Source organism: Hydra vulgaris, chromosome 05 (assembly GCF_038396675.1).
Source record: "Hydra vulgaris chromosome 05, alternate assembly HydraT2T_AEP".
Lineage (NCBI taxonomy): Eukaryota > Metazoa > Cnidaria > Hydrozoa > Anthoathecata > Hydridae > Hydra > Hydra vulgaris.
Window position 1 is genome coordinate 3859230 of NC_088924.1, and position 17955 is coordinate 3877184.

Genomic DNA, 17955 nt, shown 5'->3' on the forward strand with positions numbered 1-17955 from the left:
TTATATTGCTTATACCTTTAAAAAAAAAATTTTTTCTGAAAAAAGTGTTCAGTTTTATACGGGCGAGGTGGTGGTTTGGTGCCTTCTCTGTCCATCTGATACACCGGTAGTTAGAGTTTAACATAAAGTTGTAGCCCACTCTTACACCTATCTTTTGACACCAAGATATTTGTATTTCGATAAGAATTGGCAAAGTTATGACAATTTAAGTGAAGAAAAACATTATTTTGACCATAGTTTCTTCAACAAATCCATATATAGAAAAATCGCTACTTAAACCATCATAACTTTTGAACCACTTTTTTTGAACTTTTGAACTTTTGTTTGATTTTTTCACCTTTAAATTACTGTAATAATCCTCTTTCTAATGATATTTAACATTATAGTATTCAAACAATTTGAAATTTTTTACTCACGTACCTACTTATAGATGCTAATATTGTGACAATTTTTTGTGGCATTACATTGATCAATGTTGTTACACTTGTAATATGTTGCTGCACCTTTTAGGTATTTTATTTGGCTAATTTTGTTTTATGATGTTGTTTTGATTTAGCAAAAAAAAAATTTCAGCAATATTTTTGTTTCAAAATTTTTTTAGAATTCATTTTACAAGAATTAGTGTTAGGTTATTTTTTTTTTGACTAGTTTATTCTTATTTTGTATTTTTTTTTATTGTTTAGAACACTTCAAGGATACGATTTAATTAATAACTGTGTGGATTTTTTGAAGGCAGTTCAGCATTATGTTTTTATTGTAGTTTAAAAACATGCCAATAATTCAAAAATTATTCTGTGTAATGTTTTTTGGATCGTTGGCATGTAAAATTGAAAATTCAGTCATTATTGTGGAAAAGGTTCTGCTTAAATGAAAAAGCTTATAAAGCTCGGCTAATTAGTTTAACTAGTTTCTGTGGTGATGATTAAATGGTGAGAAACTTATTTGCTTTTTATGGTTTAACTAAAAGGTTTGTTATTGTTAAGTATTATTTTATAAATTATTTGTGAGGTAGTTATATTAAAGTTTTTATTTGCATTACTTAACACAAATATTTAATTATTTTTTCTACAGATTAGATGGTAATAACCTTTATTATCTTATTTGTTTGATGTTCAGTATATTGTTAAATAGTTTTTGAACTAGATTAGTAATAATTTTTAATAATAATAATAATAATTTTTATAATAATAATAATTTTAATACATAAATTACTGCGTGTTATAAATGAATTTAATTTAATTTTACTTCTTTAGGAATATCATTTACTTTGTTTATTCTATTGGTAATTTTTTTATTACTAAAAAAAGAATTTTGTTACAAAAAAAAGTATAACATACGAAACATCCCAGCTAATACAATACTTCCAATGTTGAAAAAAAACTAGTCGAATAAGAATTTTTGGAGCACTTAGGAACAGTCATAGTAAAAGGATGCAAATTAATTTTTCTTTTTTGTTCTAAAAATTAAAATATTTTTAAGGCAAAATATCATTTTTTGATATTAGTATAAGTATGTGAAAAATTTAAGGTTTGCAGCGTTTTTGGAAGTTTCTTCACTTGAACATTAAAATTTTATAGGTCCGCCCCCTTTAAATGTCTTTTCTGAAAATGTGCCACCTGCAGGGTTTTAAACCTAAAAGGTCATTTTCTGATCTGTGCTTATTAATGCTATTAATTTCTTATCAGTAACTGGTAGCTTTTTTAAAAAAATTAAAAAGTATGAATCCATAAAGCTGTTCAAAAAAATCTATTTTTGACTAAAAAACATAAATAAAGTTTTCTGCTTTTTAATAAAGTTTTTCAATTGCATTCACTTTTAGTTAATCATTCACAATAAAGGCTTATTTTAAATAAATTGGGTCTGGATTTTACAATAACAGCAAAACTTGGATTTGCTCACTAAAAAAAAATGTTCAGGTTTTTTGTAGGCGTTTTAGCTCTGATCAGAAATAGCTCTGATTAAAAAAATGCTTTTAGCTCTAATCAAAGTTATGTTTCTTTAATTCTAACAAAAAATGATATGGTACCAAAGTTATATTAAACAATTTGATTGCATTAATGCATCCATATAAATTTAATAATATATCATAAGTTGACAATATATTCAAAGAATGAATATTTGCGCAGTTGTTATAAGCAAAAGGTCTTTGCACACCACCAATTTGGCATTTATATTTCAAGAGTTGTAAACACTTTTATTTTTTTCTATGGTCTTTTTATTTTTTGTATAAAGCTAATTTAAAAAAAGGTTGATAAGTTTTAAAGCTTTAATACAATATAATTAGTTGTGATACTTCCGTTCTCAACAAGAATAATTTATTAAACCTCATATAAATTAAAAATATCAAATAGTTTCTTAACCTTATTCTTTACTTAAAAATTAGGTTAAATGTAGAAATGAACACAGACATTATTGGTCTGTGTGTGCAGTTTTAGCTTATTCACCTAATTAAAAGACTCAAAGAACTATATTGCGTATTCAAAGCATATTATTGCTGAGTGTAAGGAATCTTAAAATTAAACGCAAAATAAAGCAGATTTACTTAAGAACACTAAGATCAATCAACATTTGTTCAAAAACTACCCTTAAAAAAACATAGATCTTCAAAAAAATACGTCTACAATATATTTGTAAAAAATCAGGAAAGAACAGTATGTAACCCAACTAATCCGCAAATATATCAAATAGCAAGAGAAAATATTAACTTTAGGACTAAAATAGTCAGTGCATACATTAGTTTGAAAATAATTTAAAAAAAGAACATTATTTCTTATAAGAGATCATAAGCATAAGTGATCAACTTGATAAACATAAACTGATAAAAGTTTGATAAAAAATATCATTATCTACTAGATAATAATTTATAGTAAAAACTAACCTTTATTTGTCTCTATTTTAAATGTTGCGTTAATATATATTTGCCCTGGCTTTTAGTTTATGACTCAAAATTTAAACATCAATTCTTGAGGTTTAACTATCTTATCATTTCTAAAAGTATCAAGGGTAAACAGTCTAACTCACCATACCTAATCAAAATAAAAGCATTTTATTAATTTGCATCTTTTCGATTTTATGAATAACTTTAATTTAAACAAAAAAACATCTTTTGCTTGAAATGTAATGTATAAATATCAACAACAAAAATTAAAATGAAATAATATTAATAAGAAATTATGAAAGTCTATTTTTTATCAGATAACTTGTAATGCAAAAATAATTTTTATGGAAGATTTTATACCTTTTTGTCGCACTGTAACTATTACTCTCAGCTAGAATACTAAATAAATAGATAATTTTAAAATATAACTAACTATAATAAAAATATAAACAATTAAAAAAAAATCAAATCCAAACGCCATATAATCTATAATATAATATTGAAATAATAATAAAATAACAAAAAATTATCTCAATAATAACGTTGTTGTTGTTGAACTTATCACGATACTCGATTTCCCAGTTTTCGTTTTTAAACTTATCGCTTTAAGTTATAACGTTAAAGTTTAACGTTCTTTCGCTCTAAAAATTTTTCTCTAACGTTTTCTCGCTTTTTAATTTTTCGCTCTGACTCACAGTGATGCGAAATGGTCAAAAAGCGGCCAAAACTCAAAATTTTGTAAAGTAATAAACGCTTTTATTAAATTATTCTTCCAATACGAAAACAAACTTAAAAAGTGGGTATTTAAAAACTTTCCAAGTTGAAGACCCCTCCCCTTCCCTCCCTTCCCTCCCCATCCTCCCTTGAATTTTCAATGCAATTTTTTTTAATTTTTAGATTCTAGAAATTATTCTAAAAATATTTTCTAAGTAAAAAAAATATTTACCTTATTTATTAAGCATTAATATGTAATCCCTGATTATATATACTGATAAGTGAATTTTTACATGAAAAAGTTTAAATTTGAAAAGATAACATTTATTTAGAAAAAAATAACTATTCATCTCCTCTGAGGAGGTCTTGTACGTCAGGATCAAGGTTAGGACCAAAAAATATCTTGGGATTCATGAAAGCAATCGAAGAGATGACAGGGTCGCTTCTTATTGGTAAATAATGGAATTGGTTCTGCGTCACATTAATTCTAGATATTTTGCATGTGTGATTGAGTCTTGCATTTCGTATGGCCTTATTTTGTGCTTCCTGAGCCTCCTCCAAATACACTCCAATGGAAAGATCCAAATGCTCAGCAATTAAAAATCCATGTTCCAGAACCTTATGAAGTGTAAGTGGCATAATGTCCATGGATCACCAGCGGAATCAAAAAATCTTCAAAAACTAAACAAAGACTATATGTTAAATATTTGAAAAACAAAAATGAAGAAAACCTATCTACTTATAAACAATATAAAAATCTTTTCGAAAAAATCAGAAAACATTCTAAAAAAGTTTATTATTCTAAATTACTTCAAAAAACAAATGGAGATACCAAAAAAACATGGAACATCATGAAAGAAATAATCGGAAAAAAGTATATAAAAACAAACAGCTTACCAGATAGAATTATTATGAATGAAATAGAACACAACGATAAGAACTCTATTGCCGAACAATTCAACAATTTCTTCGCAAATATTGGCCCTAACATGGCGTCTAAAATTCAAACCGCAAATAACTCCTTTAAAAATTATTTTACTGATCTAAATAGCGAACTAACTTTCAACGGATTAAGCTATGAAGAACTCGAAAATGCAAAAAACTCTTTAAAAATCAACAAAGCAACAGGAATTGATGAAATTTGTAGCATTATTGTAATGAGTATCTTTCCGATAATAAAGAAACCCCTCTTCGAAATATTTAAATCTTCAATTACAACAGGAACCGTTCCAGAGAAATTGAAAACTGCAAAAATTGTACCAATATATAAAACTGGAGAACCATACTTACTAAACAATTATAGACCAATCTCAATTCTTCCTGTATTCTCAAAACTCCTCGAATGAATAATTTATAATAAATTATACCAATATATAACAAACAACAAGATCTTAAATACAAAACAATTCGGCTTTGAAAAGGAATATGCAACCGAACATGCAATCGTAGATCTTGTAAATAGCATCAACTACTCATTTGTTAATAAAGAATTTGTTTTAGGAATCTTTATAGATTTATCGAAAACATTCGATACTGTTGATCATGCTATCGTGCTCAAAAAATTGGAAAAAGATGGCGTAAAAAATGTTGCATTATTCTGGTTTAAAATTTTTTTGCTAAACAGACAGCAATGTGTTAATACTGATGAAAATATCTGTTCAAAATTGCTTAAGATTAAATGTGGCGTTCCCCAAGGTTCCATTCTAGCTCCCTTATTGTTCTTAATATACATTAACTATCTTCCGAAAGTCTTAAACAAACTTGATGTAATAATGTTTGCAGATGATACTAATTTATTTTATTCATCTCAGTCTATTGAAGAACTCTTTGAAACAACGAATATCGAACTTGAAAAACCTAATATCTGGCTAAAATCTAATAAATTATCTTTAAACACAGAAAAAACCAATTACATTTTATTCCATCCCAACCAAAAAAGAAAAAAAATACCTAATATATTACCATTGCTAAAAATAGAAAATAAAAATATTGAAAGAACCTCAATAACAAAATTTCTAGGTTTACTAATTGACGAAAATATTTCATGGAAAGCACACATTGACTATTTAAATACAAAAATAACCAAAAACATTGGCGTGCTATACAAAGCTAGACCAATGTTATCCCAAGAAAATTTAAAACATTTTTATTTCTCATTTATACAGACCTATTATACATATGGTAATATAGCATGGGCAAGTACCAATAAATCCAATTTGAAATCACTTTATCGACGTCAAAAACATGCCGTTGGAATTGTCTATAAAAAAGACAAATTCATTCATGCTGAACCTTTGTTAAAACTCCTTAATGTACTAAACGTCTATAGAATAAACATTTATTAAAACTTATTGTTTATGCTGAAATATAAACTCGGGCTTGTCCCATCACATTTCTCAAATGATTTCTTTAAAAGCAATAGAAATAGATATGACACTCGAGAAGTAGGAAACTTTAATATACCGTTTAGAAAAACAAAACTATCGCGTTTCACAATTTCATATCGCGGTCCCTATCTCTATAATAAACTGATATCCAGAAATGCCATAATTACAAAATTAGATAACCTAAATTGTTTGAAAATCTTACTAAATATAAACAATTATATGAACTTACACTAAACTAATACTGAAACTAGAGCCAAAATTAACGTTGAAACAAAAATCCCAAAAAACTTCAATAACAAATATTAATATAAATAATATATAAATCAAAAATAGTTTTATTTATGCCTAATCATATATTTATGTGTGCAAAATCTAGCATTTATCAATTATTTTTTATCTTACATTTTATTATATGTGAATCCAATATAAAATGAACTACCATTATATTTTGTGAAACTAGAAACATGTAAAAACAAAAATACAAAATATATTACTAGTACAAGCGGTTTCTTGATGACAAGACCATCTGGTCTTCTGCAAGTTTCCCGCGTTCTTTTAATAATAATGATACCCTGCAGTTATATTTTTTGTATTCTATAAAGTTGTGAGATTTTATTTTTTCTCTTACCATCATATATTTTATAAAAATTGTAAATTTGTATCAGTTATATAGATAGAATCACAACATTGTAAAGATAAAAGAACAAAAAAAAAAAAAAAAAGGATAGGTTTCCACTATCAGCTCTGAAGTTTTATAACAGTATGCTTTAAAAGCATCCAAGTTCAGGTGGAATCCACTGCAAACGGCATTCAATATGTTTCTTAGTCTTAAAATGATGTCCAAACTAACTCCTTTTATTTCAGAGAAAGATTCTGCTTCTAGAAATGCCCTCTTTGCAGTGTTTCCTGTATTAGTATTTTCAAATCCCTGTTTAGGAGTATCAACCATTAAGCTTACCACTTCTCTGAACTTTCTTTTGATTTTACAGATAATTTATCTTCTGGAGATTAGGACTGGTATATTTTAATATCCATTTTATATCCCAAGTGCAGAATCAACTCAAAAATTTGTATCCAGCAGTGCAGTCTGGATAATCCTAAAGCTATAGCTTGCTTATTGCAAACTTTTTCTCTAATTATATCCAGCTTGTTCATTTCACTAGGCTTGGCAGAACAAACATTGTAAGATTGAGTTGAGTTTGTATCTGTTATAGCATTCACTGCCTTGCCGTCCAACATGGTCATCTTAATTTTTATTTTTATTTTTGCTTTCTGGTTAGAGAAGGGGATTTCAAGTTCAAGTTCTTGAAGACTTTCTATTTGCTTTCTAACATCTAATTCTTCAGCTCTTGTTGACTCTTTTGTTTCTTTTTGGTATTGCAGGTGATGACGCCTGCAAAAGTGGGGGGCTTGAAGGCATTGGGTTTGACTAAACATTGATGGCCCCTATTTCCAGTTTCAACAGAACAACTGCTGAAACAGAACGCAGAGATATACCCTTCAGTCAAAGTAATGTTTTTTGCAAAATCCAAATGTTATCCAGAAAATTTGGAAATTTTAGAAACATCTGCCAAATGTTATGTTCAGTCAATGGTGAACCACACTTTATCAAGAATTATAAACATATCTAATTCGGAGTGTCTAGATGGATCGGAAACAACTGAAAAATTCTATATGAAAGCTGGAAAGGATGGAGCCTTCAAAGTGTATACAATCAAAGGTTTGATGACACAGATCTTTCAACAGGAGTTGAAAGCGAAAAATCCTTGTTCCAAATTGATGAAGAATGAAGAGTTTCTAATTAACTTGATATTGTGAATCATGGAGGTCACAAATTATCTTTAATGCTAGAGCCTCTTCTGCTTTCATCATTATTGGATTCGTTTTTGTATTATCAATAATTTTCCTGGCTAGAGCTGGATTTTTAACAGATTGTTTAATAACTTTTGAAAAGTCGGTCGTTCCTGGGCTTGATTTAGCCCTCAACGCAGCAGCACAGGCAAGTTCTTCGGTACAATGGTCACCAATCATCCTAAAAAAATATTATATATTTTTAGAACAATGTACTCATTTAAATAAAATTAGCAACCAAAAACGTAGCATATAGATTTTAATATACCTGGATACCTTTCTCCTTTAAGTTCTCTCCGAACTATCAGTCCATCGTGTAGCTGGTCTTCCTGGTCTTGATGTGGGAGGAGCAGGTCTTGGGTACAATTCAAACGCCCGCCATTCTTTCTCGCGTTCCTCAAGTCGAGAGAAGGTTCTTCCGTGCTTTTCATATTTTATCTTGAGTTTGGCAAGAAATGTTTTAATCTTCCTTTTTAAATCTTTAGAGTTATGAACATTCATATTAATCATCACTTCTACCTCAACCACAGAGCACAAGTTGGGATATTTAATTCCAACTTCCTTGATTTTATACAAAACATCAATCCTCCTCATGTGTAGTTTTTCACATAAACACCATAATGTTTTGAATAAAATTTTTCTTTTTTTAACTAAACGAGAACTTGTCTTTTACAAATTCTAATCATAATTTATATTAAACTACATACCGCCAAAATTACTATTAAAACCCACATAAACATGCTTAAATATAAACAAATTAGCAATTACACACAAAACCGTACAAACACATTCACAACAATTATTCACTTTAGTTATAAACCACTACACGTCATGTAACATTTAACATAATATAATCACATCATGTTTACAACATCTGTATTCAAGACTAAAGAAATACGGATGAAACACTTTTCCAGGCATGATGGGAACTCCCAGATTTTTTATTTTAATACTATTGTCAAATGAGAATGTGTTAGAAAATATTATGGTTATTGGAGCTTGGGAACATGAAGAACCCAAATAACGGCCCTCTCCAACCCTTTGAGAGAATGGGGACAGTATTTTAAACATAACTGTTTTCAAAACTTAAAATAAAATTTAATTTTATCTATAGAATTCAAATTTCATAAAAAAAATCTTTTGGCGTTCAGAAGTAATGACCACGTACAGTTTACAAACACCTCATTGTGAGAGGGGGGGGAATATTTTACACAGATTTTTATTTTTTATACTTATGCCCATAAATCCATTTCGGGCAATTTGGAACCGCTGATTTTTTTTTTAGTTATCCATGATTTTTTTATTTTTTTTTTATTTTTTAGGTGCTCCCAGAAGTCCTTATGGTCTTATCGCGGAGCACCGCTGGAGAGCATTTAACTAGAGGTTTACGCCTCCTTCCTTACCAATATCGCTTATTGAGCTGGAGCCGGGATCGAACCCAGGGCTTCTGGGTTCTGAGCCAAAACTCTAACCACTGCGCCACGGTTGCTCAAAAACATCCCCTAGGATAAAAAAGTCATTTCAGGGCGGAACTCTGCGGAACTTTTGAGATATGTTATTTTCAAAAACTTATTATTTATCGGAAAATTTATATTTTAACCTAATATTTTAATTACTCATTTGGCAAAAGCTATATTCAATATTTTAGGCATTTTACTTTTGAAAAAGATAAAAGCATGCCTAAATAAAGCTTTATGATAAAAAAAAAAAGCGAATTTTTTTTACCTTCTACTAGGTAGGAAAAAATGCTTCTCTGACTAGGATAGTAGACATGAGAGAACCAAAATATATATTTTTCTCATCATTCGATATTTTTTCTAATAAGTTGTAAAAAAAATTAATGAAAATGGTGTATTAAAAAAATTCCACTTGTGGCCAATTTTTGAGCTTTTTGCTTCAGTGTGACGTCCCACATCCACATATGTATACATACATATAAACATACATATGTATACATACATATAAAGCGAACAAAAATTACAAAATTTTTAGGCATTTATATTAATGAAAATCTTAAATGGAAACACCACGTTAACAACCTAAATAATAAAAATTGCTAGAACTATAGGAATATTATATAAATCAAGAAGTTTCTTAAATAAACATACTTTAACTCAATTATATTATTCCTTTGTTCACTGCCATATTAACTACGCTAACATTGCTTGGGGTAGTGTGAACAAAAGTATACTAGAACCTCTTCATCGTCAACAGAAACACATTGCACGTCTTATAAACTTTAAAGACCGTTTTACTCATGCCAGGCCTCTCTTACTTGAAATGAATATTTTAAATATATATCAGCTTAATGTTTATAATATTTTATGTTTTATGTATAAATGTAAAACCAACGATTCCCCTTCTTCCTTTCAAAACCTATACTCAATAAAAGAAAAAAACAAGTACTATCTACGAAATGATAATTCTATTCGACTACAATTTTCGCATACAAATTTTGGTAAATCTTGTGTTTCTTTCCGAGGAGCCTTTCTTTGGAATAAAATAGTTTTGAAACATTTTGACTTTTCTCATGAATGGGCTTATACCTCTTATAAAAGGAAGCTTAAGAAAATCATTTTGTCTATTGATAATATACTTTTATACTTTTAATAGGAAATTTATTTGAAAATTTCTATTTTTTATTTAAATTATGTTTTTCTTCTAATATTGTTAAACACAGTTTTTTTTTTTTATTTATTTTAAAATATGTAACACGTAAATTTGTAACGAGTTTGCAGCGGTTCTCGACGACAAGACCTTAAGGTCTTCTACGAGTCTCCGCATTCTTTTTTTTTATTATTTATTGTAAAAATCCTCACTTGTAATTGTTTATATTATTATATCTTAACTTGTAATTTTATAAATATTGAAGAAATGTAAAAAAGAAGAAAAAAAAAAAAAATATATGTACATCATTGGCACCTTCTTAAAAGAACTGCGGACGAATGTGTAGAGTGTTATGTTTTACAAATTGTCTCCTTTTTCGTCCGAAGTTTGGAAAATATTTAAACTTTTCTTTATTTCTGCTGGGGTAAGTATCCAACTTTATTAATAAGTTTTATTTTAGATTGTTATATCTGTTGTGGATAAATAGATATGATTAAAAAAAAAAGGCAATTTTTAACTTTAAAAATAAATAAATATTGAAATACATGATATGGTAACAGATAGATGACTCTATTAGCTAACAAAAAAATGGGCTCTATTAGCTAACAAAAAAAAATTATTTTTTTATACAAATATTTATTTTTTGTTATGCAACCCCTTGATTAATAAAACTCTAAGTTAAATGAATTTGTCGTTGATGTTGCTATTTTTCAGCCCAAGTTTTATATGCACCCATAAAGATAATACTAGTTTAGAGTAAAAAAAAGGTTTTGTTAAGAGAAAATAAAATTATCTATTTTCTTTAATTAGGTACACGTTTAAAAATTTCAAACTATTTTCATATTTAATTATTATAAATCATAAGAAAGAGGTTAAAATAAGTATCACAATAGTGAAAATTTCATAACAAAATAAGAAAATCTAGAAAAATTTATAGGCATTTAAGTAACTAAATTAGAAAAGTTATAGTGAAGCGGTCTAAAATAATTTTTGCTTTGTTGTGCTCTCGTGTGGAGACTTGCTCAAAGTGGATTTTTAAATATAAACATAGATATTTATTGGCTACAGTACATAAATCTTACAGCCTGCTGTTACAAAGGAGTGTTGTTACATTGACTCTCTTATAGCCTGCTGCTACAAGGAAGTGCTGCTACATCAACTGAGAGTTTAGCATGGCACCTTAATAAAATAAGTTTTAATGTATTTTATACAAATTTTTCGAAAAAAGGTTATCTTGAAAGTAATACTTTTCAAAACCAAAACTTTAAAACAATGTCAATGATTGGTTAGTGGAAAAAAGCACATACATGTTTTGTTCTTGATTAAAACATTTTTAAAATTGTACACTAATATGGAATAAATAAATTTAAGAAAATTAAAAAAAAGTTTTTTTGAGATATCATAGTTTTTATTATAAATTAATATATACTTATTCTTACATAAAATAATTATATCAATTTTTATATAATTAAATTTATAAATATTTATATTTTGCGCTTTCGAATCCTGGTAAAAATCACCTATTGTATCTACCCATTGTATATACCCTTCTGCTGAGCCTGGGTAAAAATTACCCATTACTACTTATTTTCTACCAGGCCTCATCGTACTTTATTCAATAATTTTAACCTTTAATCAATTATACTAATCATTTTGTTTCTTCCAATTTTTACTTTTGTATATTGCACATTGTTTTTTTACTAATTTTATTTCTAGTATTTTTACTATATTTGCTATTATAATTAGTTATAATTTCTTTACTATTTTTTGTTTTATCAATTTTTAATCTCTATTATTATTCTATTGTTATTATTATTCTATTGTTATTATTATTCTATTATTATATAGTTTTTTTGAGATATCATTATTATTATTATTGTTGTTTTCGTTATTACTATTACTATAATTGTTCTTATTTTTTTTTATTAATAATAAATATTAAGGGCTATTTAATAAGTGCTTATCACAGTCTTGTTTTCCAGCATGCTGGAAAGGGGCATCTGTTATCCCTATTTTCAAAAATTCTGGAGAGCGATCTGACTTGTCTAACTATTGTCCCATTAGTCTTCTTCCTAACATAAGCAAGGTTTTTGAATCTTTAATTAACAAACACTTAATCTCTCATCTTGAATCTAGTATCTTACTTTCTGATCATCAATATGGATTTCAATTTTCTTGTTTTGCAGCTGATTTGCCAACAATAATAACCAATAGGTTTTATCATACATTAAAGGTGGAGAGGTTAGGGTTATCACTCTTGACATTTCTAAAACTTTTGATAAAGTTGGGCATGATTGTCTTTTCCATAAGCTTTCTTCTTACAGTGTATCTGGTATCATCTTTAAGATTATTGAATCCTTCTTTTCCACTGTAAGCTCCACAGTGGCTGGTGAACCTTTATTCAGATTAAACCCAATTTTTCAGCCAATTGTTATCACAATAATTTAGATCTTCCTGTACTTATGAACGGTAATGTACTCGATAAGTCATTTTTTTTTCATCTTCTAGGATTAGCTCTTACTGGGGCAGATCTTCCAATGATGCTCTTTCACTTTTAGATAAGGTGCAAAAACGCATTGTAAACATAGTTGGAGCTGCACTTGCAGTCAACTTCCAACTATTATCACATTGTCATAATGTTGCTTCTCTTTCTCTTTTCTACAAATACTATAATGGGCACTGCTCTAGAGAGCTAGCGTCTTTTGTGCTATCTACTAAAATTCATTCTTGTGTTACTCTTCATTCAATTAAGTCTCATCCTATTTCTGTGACTGTTCCTAAATGCTCTAAAACTCTTATTCGTCTAGTTTTTTTTCTCTGACGTATTTTTAACCTCTTATAATTGAAACTTATCTTTTACTTAATCTGTCTTTAAATGAAAGAGTAAAAAAGGTTTTTTAAATAGCCAGCCAGTAATTGCATTTAAACAACCACCACATCTGTTAAGAATACTGACCTCTGCAAAATTCCAGTTAATTGATAACTATTGTAAAATATACAAATTCTACCTTCAAGAAGTTAAAACATTTACAACATCCATATGTAACATAAAGAGTCATATAACTTGCAATATTAAATATGTAATATAATATTTAAAATATTTATCTTGCGATAAGAAAACTACATACACAGAAAAAACTAATAATTTAAGACTTCATAAAAATGGACATATTTCTAGTTGTAGAACCCGACAATCAACAGATAGATTTGATAACCATGTTTATAATCGCCAACTTGCACATAATAATATTATAGAACCTTTCTTCCAATTTTTTGTTTTTTTGGAACTCAAAAATGAAAAGAATTTAATTTCCTATGAAAAACATCTACAAAAACAAAAGCATGACACTTTTAATTGACATTTCCTGTTTAAAATCAAATAAAAAATTAAATATAATAGTTAGATTAAACAATGGATAATTATCATTTTCAGTTTAAAAATAGGAAATTATTATTTTGATAACAAATATAGCACTACTAATGATTTTTTGAAAGGCCTCTAGTGCTAAAAAACATTAAACTTAAATTTAGTGTTCATTAAGTGTATCATTTAGTCTTCATTATCATTAGTCTTCAAGTGTATCATTTATCTTCATTAAAATTACTGAATAGTAACAATAAAAGAAATAAATATTTCATTGTTTGCAATAAATATTGCAGTGTTTATTTGTTTGACAACTACTATATATATTAATATATATTAATATATATTAATATATACATATATATATATTAATATATACATATATATATATATATATATATATATATATATATATATATATATATATATATATATATATTTATATATATATATATATATTAATATATGTGTACTACTATATATATTAATAAATATTAGTATATATATATATATATATATATATATATATATATATATATATATATATATATATATATATATATATATATATATATATATATATATATATATATATATATATATATATATACACATATATATATATATATATATATATATTAATATGTGTGTTAATAAATACAGTTGTGGCCAAAAGTCTGTTGTATGCTCAAATATAACTGCATATTGCGTCATTTTGCTGCTTTAAGCATGTTGAAAGAAATGAACCAAAAAGCTGTTGGTTTTATTGAATGAACTAATTGTATGTTACACACAACTGTATGTTAATACATGTATTGATATATATATATATTAATATATGTATTAATATATATATATATATATATATATATATATATATATATATATATATATATATATATATATATATATATATATATATATATATATATATATATATATATATATATATTAATATATGTATTAATATATGTATTAATATATGTATTAATATATATATATTAATGTATGTGTTAATACATATATTAATATATGTGTTAATATATATATATATATATATATATATATATATATATATATATATATATATATATATATATATATATATATATATATATATATATATATATATATATATATATATATATATATATATATATATATGAATGGGCAAGTTAAAGTTTTTATTAAATTGTTGTTTTAGTCAATTTTTAAAGTTAACTAAAATGGCTGACAGATTAACTCAACTTCAGGACGCATTAAATCAACTTGCAGAACATTTTTGTAATAGCATTGGCGTAATACAGCAAACTGCTGCTGTTTGTACTTTGCAAAAAAATGCAAATCCAAAGACTGAATTTGATATAACACAAGAAGGACATGCACAACTATTTGCTACATTAATTTCACGAACTGTCAAAGATATAGATTACATTATTGAGACTTTACCAAGTGGAAAATCAAATGAGTTACAAACAAAAAGTCTGATTCAACTTGAGTATGAGAATGAAGTAGCACGTAAACAGTTGTCTCAACTTGTTGCAGATGGAGAGGAGTTACTTTCTCAAATAAAAAATGCAATTTCCTCCGTTTCTAACACAGTCTTATCCTCAAAATGCACCATAACTAAGCTCTGAGAATGTTTAACCCATTCATTTATTTCTGATTAAATTTAAAAAAAAGTTTTTTCCTTTTTTTTTTATTTGTAATTTTTTCATTATCTTTTTATAAAAGTTAAGATAATGAAAGATAATTAAAATTTGCCTTTTAATATTTATTTACCTATTATTTATGAAAATACACTAAAATACTACATGAAATTAGAAAAATGGTTGCTCCCGCCCAAGAGCGATTCTTCAGTCATTTTTTTTAGTCAGCTAATTGAGTTTTTGAAACATTTAATTTGATAACCAGTCAACTGATGGTCACCAATTTGTTATAAGGTAGTTTAGATGTATGAGAGTGTGTGGGGGAAAATACATAAATTTTTTGAAAGTAAATTTTGAGTATAAACAGTTCAATTTTTTCATTTCTATTTGAATGATAAAAGTGTTTTGCTATGTCTTTTACACAAACTTTTCTAGTTCTACTTGAAAGGAAAAAAAAAATTTAATTTTGTAAAAGAAAAAAAATATTTCAACTACAAAGGCAAAAATAAAATGATACCGAAAAGGCCAAACAAGTTAGATCACAATATTAAAATATTAGCGTTTAGCTAAGATTTTCATATATATATATATATATATATATATATATATATATATATATAATATATATATATATATATATATATATACATATACATATATATATATACATATATATATATACATATATATATATACATATATATATATATATAATATATATATATATATATATATATATATATATATATATATATATATACATATATATATATATATATATATATATATTTATATATATGTATATATATATATATATGTATATATATATATGTATATATATATATATATATATATATATATATATATATAAATATATATATATATATATAAATATATATATATATATATATAAATATATATATATATATATGTATATATATATATATATACATATATATATAAATATATACATGTATATATATATATATATATATATATGTATATATATATATATATATATATATATATATATATATATATATATATGTATATATATATATATATATATATATATATATATATATATATATATATGAAAATCTTAGATAAACGCTAATATTTTTATTAGCATTTTTGGCCAAGATTTTCTATCTTTTGTATTAAATTCTAAACAATGTTTAGCTACAATCACTAATCAATATTCGATCTTCATAACTAAAACTGGTTTAAAATTTACTGAGATTGAAAACCAAACCGGGTTTAAAGTTTACTGAGATTAAAAAGTTAAAATCTTTTTCTTCGCTTTACAGATATATGTATCTATATTGTTGATAAATATATGTAAAGGGATAAAAAGAAACTTTTCAATCTCAGTATATTTCCTTTATATTTTTGTTAACAAAAAATTTCTGAATAAAGTTTTTCTATTATATATTTAATTTTAGTTATTTATAACTTATTTGATGCAAATTATCAAGTAAAGATTTATTAGTAAAGTAAATAACAACAGTTATTTGAATTTATCTTAAATTTTAGTGTTTGCAATCTTTGCTGTTTTAATAAAGTTCAGTTACTATATTGTTAAGTTATATTAGCAATATATATATATATATATATATATATATATATATATATATATATATATATATATATATATATATATATATATATATATATATATATATATATATATATATATATATATATATATTTATATATATATATAGAGAGAGAGAGAGAGAGTTCTATAGATTGTTGCATTTGGGAAGTACGGAAGGAAAAAAATGATTCTTACGCCAACACCTATGTCACTTTTATTTACTTTTGACTTTCGTCCAACATTTGCATGTTGTCAGAAAGTTAAAACCATTAATTTAATTACAAATTGATCGTTTTTTGCAAAATCCGCAAAAACGCAAATTTAATTGACCAGAATATTTTTAAAACCATTCTGAATGTTTTTATTAATATAAACAATGTTTTTATTTTTTTTAATAAAATGTTTTTATTATTGTATTTTTTTATTGTAAATCATGCGCAGCGTGTTGCTACATCGACTATCTTATAGCCTGACTCGCAACAAAATGCTGCTACATCGACTGACAAATAGCCTGACTCGCAACGGAGTGCTGCTATATCGACTGACAAATAGCCTGACTCGCAATGGAGTGCTGCTACATCTACTATCTTTTAGCCTGACTTGCAAGGGAGTGCTGCTACATCGACTGAAGGTTTGGTTGGGGCAGGCAGTCTATCAATTAATCAAAAAAAAAATTCCGGTATTGCATTTTAATTTTCACTTTTTGTCATCAAAATACGGAAAAAACTTTCTGATAACATATAAGAGTTCTCTCTCTCTCTCTCTCTCTCTCTCTCTCTCTCTCTCTCTCTCTCTCTCCTCTCTCTCTCTCTCTCTCTCTCTAGATATATATATATATATATATATATATATATATATATATATATATATATATATATATATATATATATATATATATATATATA

The 17955-nt window shown here is 26.0% G+C and overlaps 1 protein-coding gene across 1 annotated transcript; it reads left to right on the plus strand.

Annotated features, from left to right (window-relative positions):
* The first annotated feature begins 10724 nt into the window (after positions 1-10724).
* LOC136071801 (mediator of RNA polymerase II transcription subunit 21-like) lies at positions 10725-15486 on the plus strand. Its single transcript, XM_065797130.1, has 2 exons — positions 10725-10861; positions 15006-15486. The coding sequence occupies exons 1-2, from the start codon at positions 10776-10778 to the stop codon at positions 15436-15438; spliced, it is 519 nt and encodes a 172-aa protein (XP_065653202.1). The 5' UTR covers positions 10725-10775; the 3' UTR covers positions 15439-15486.
* Positions 15487-17955: the final 2469 nt, after the last annotated feature.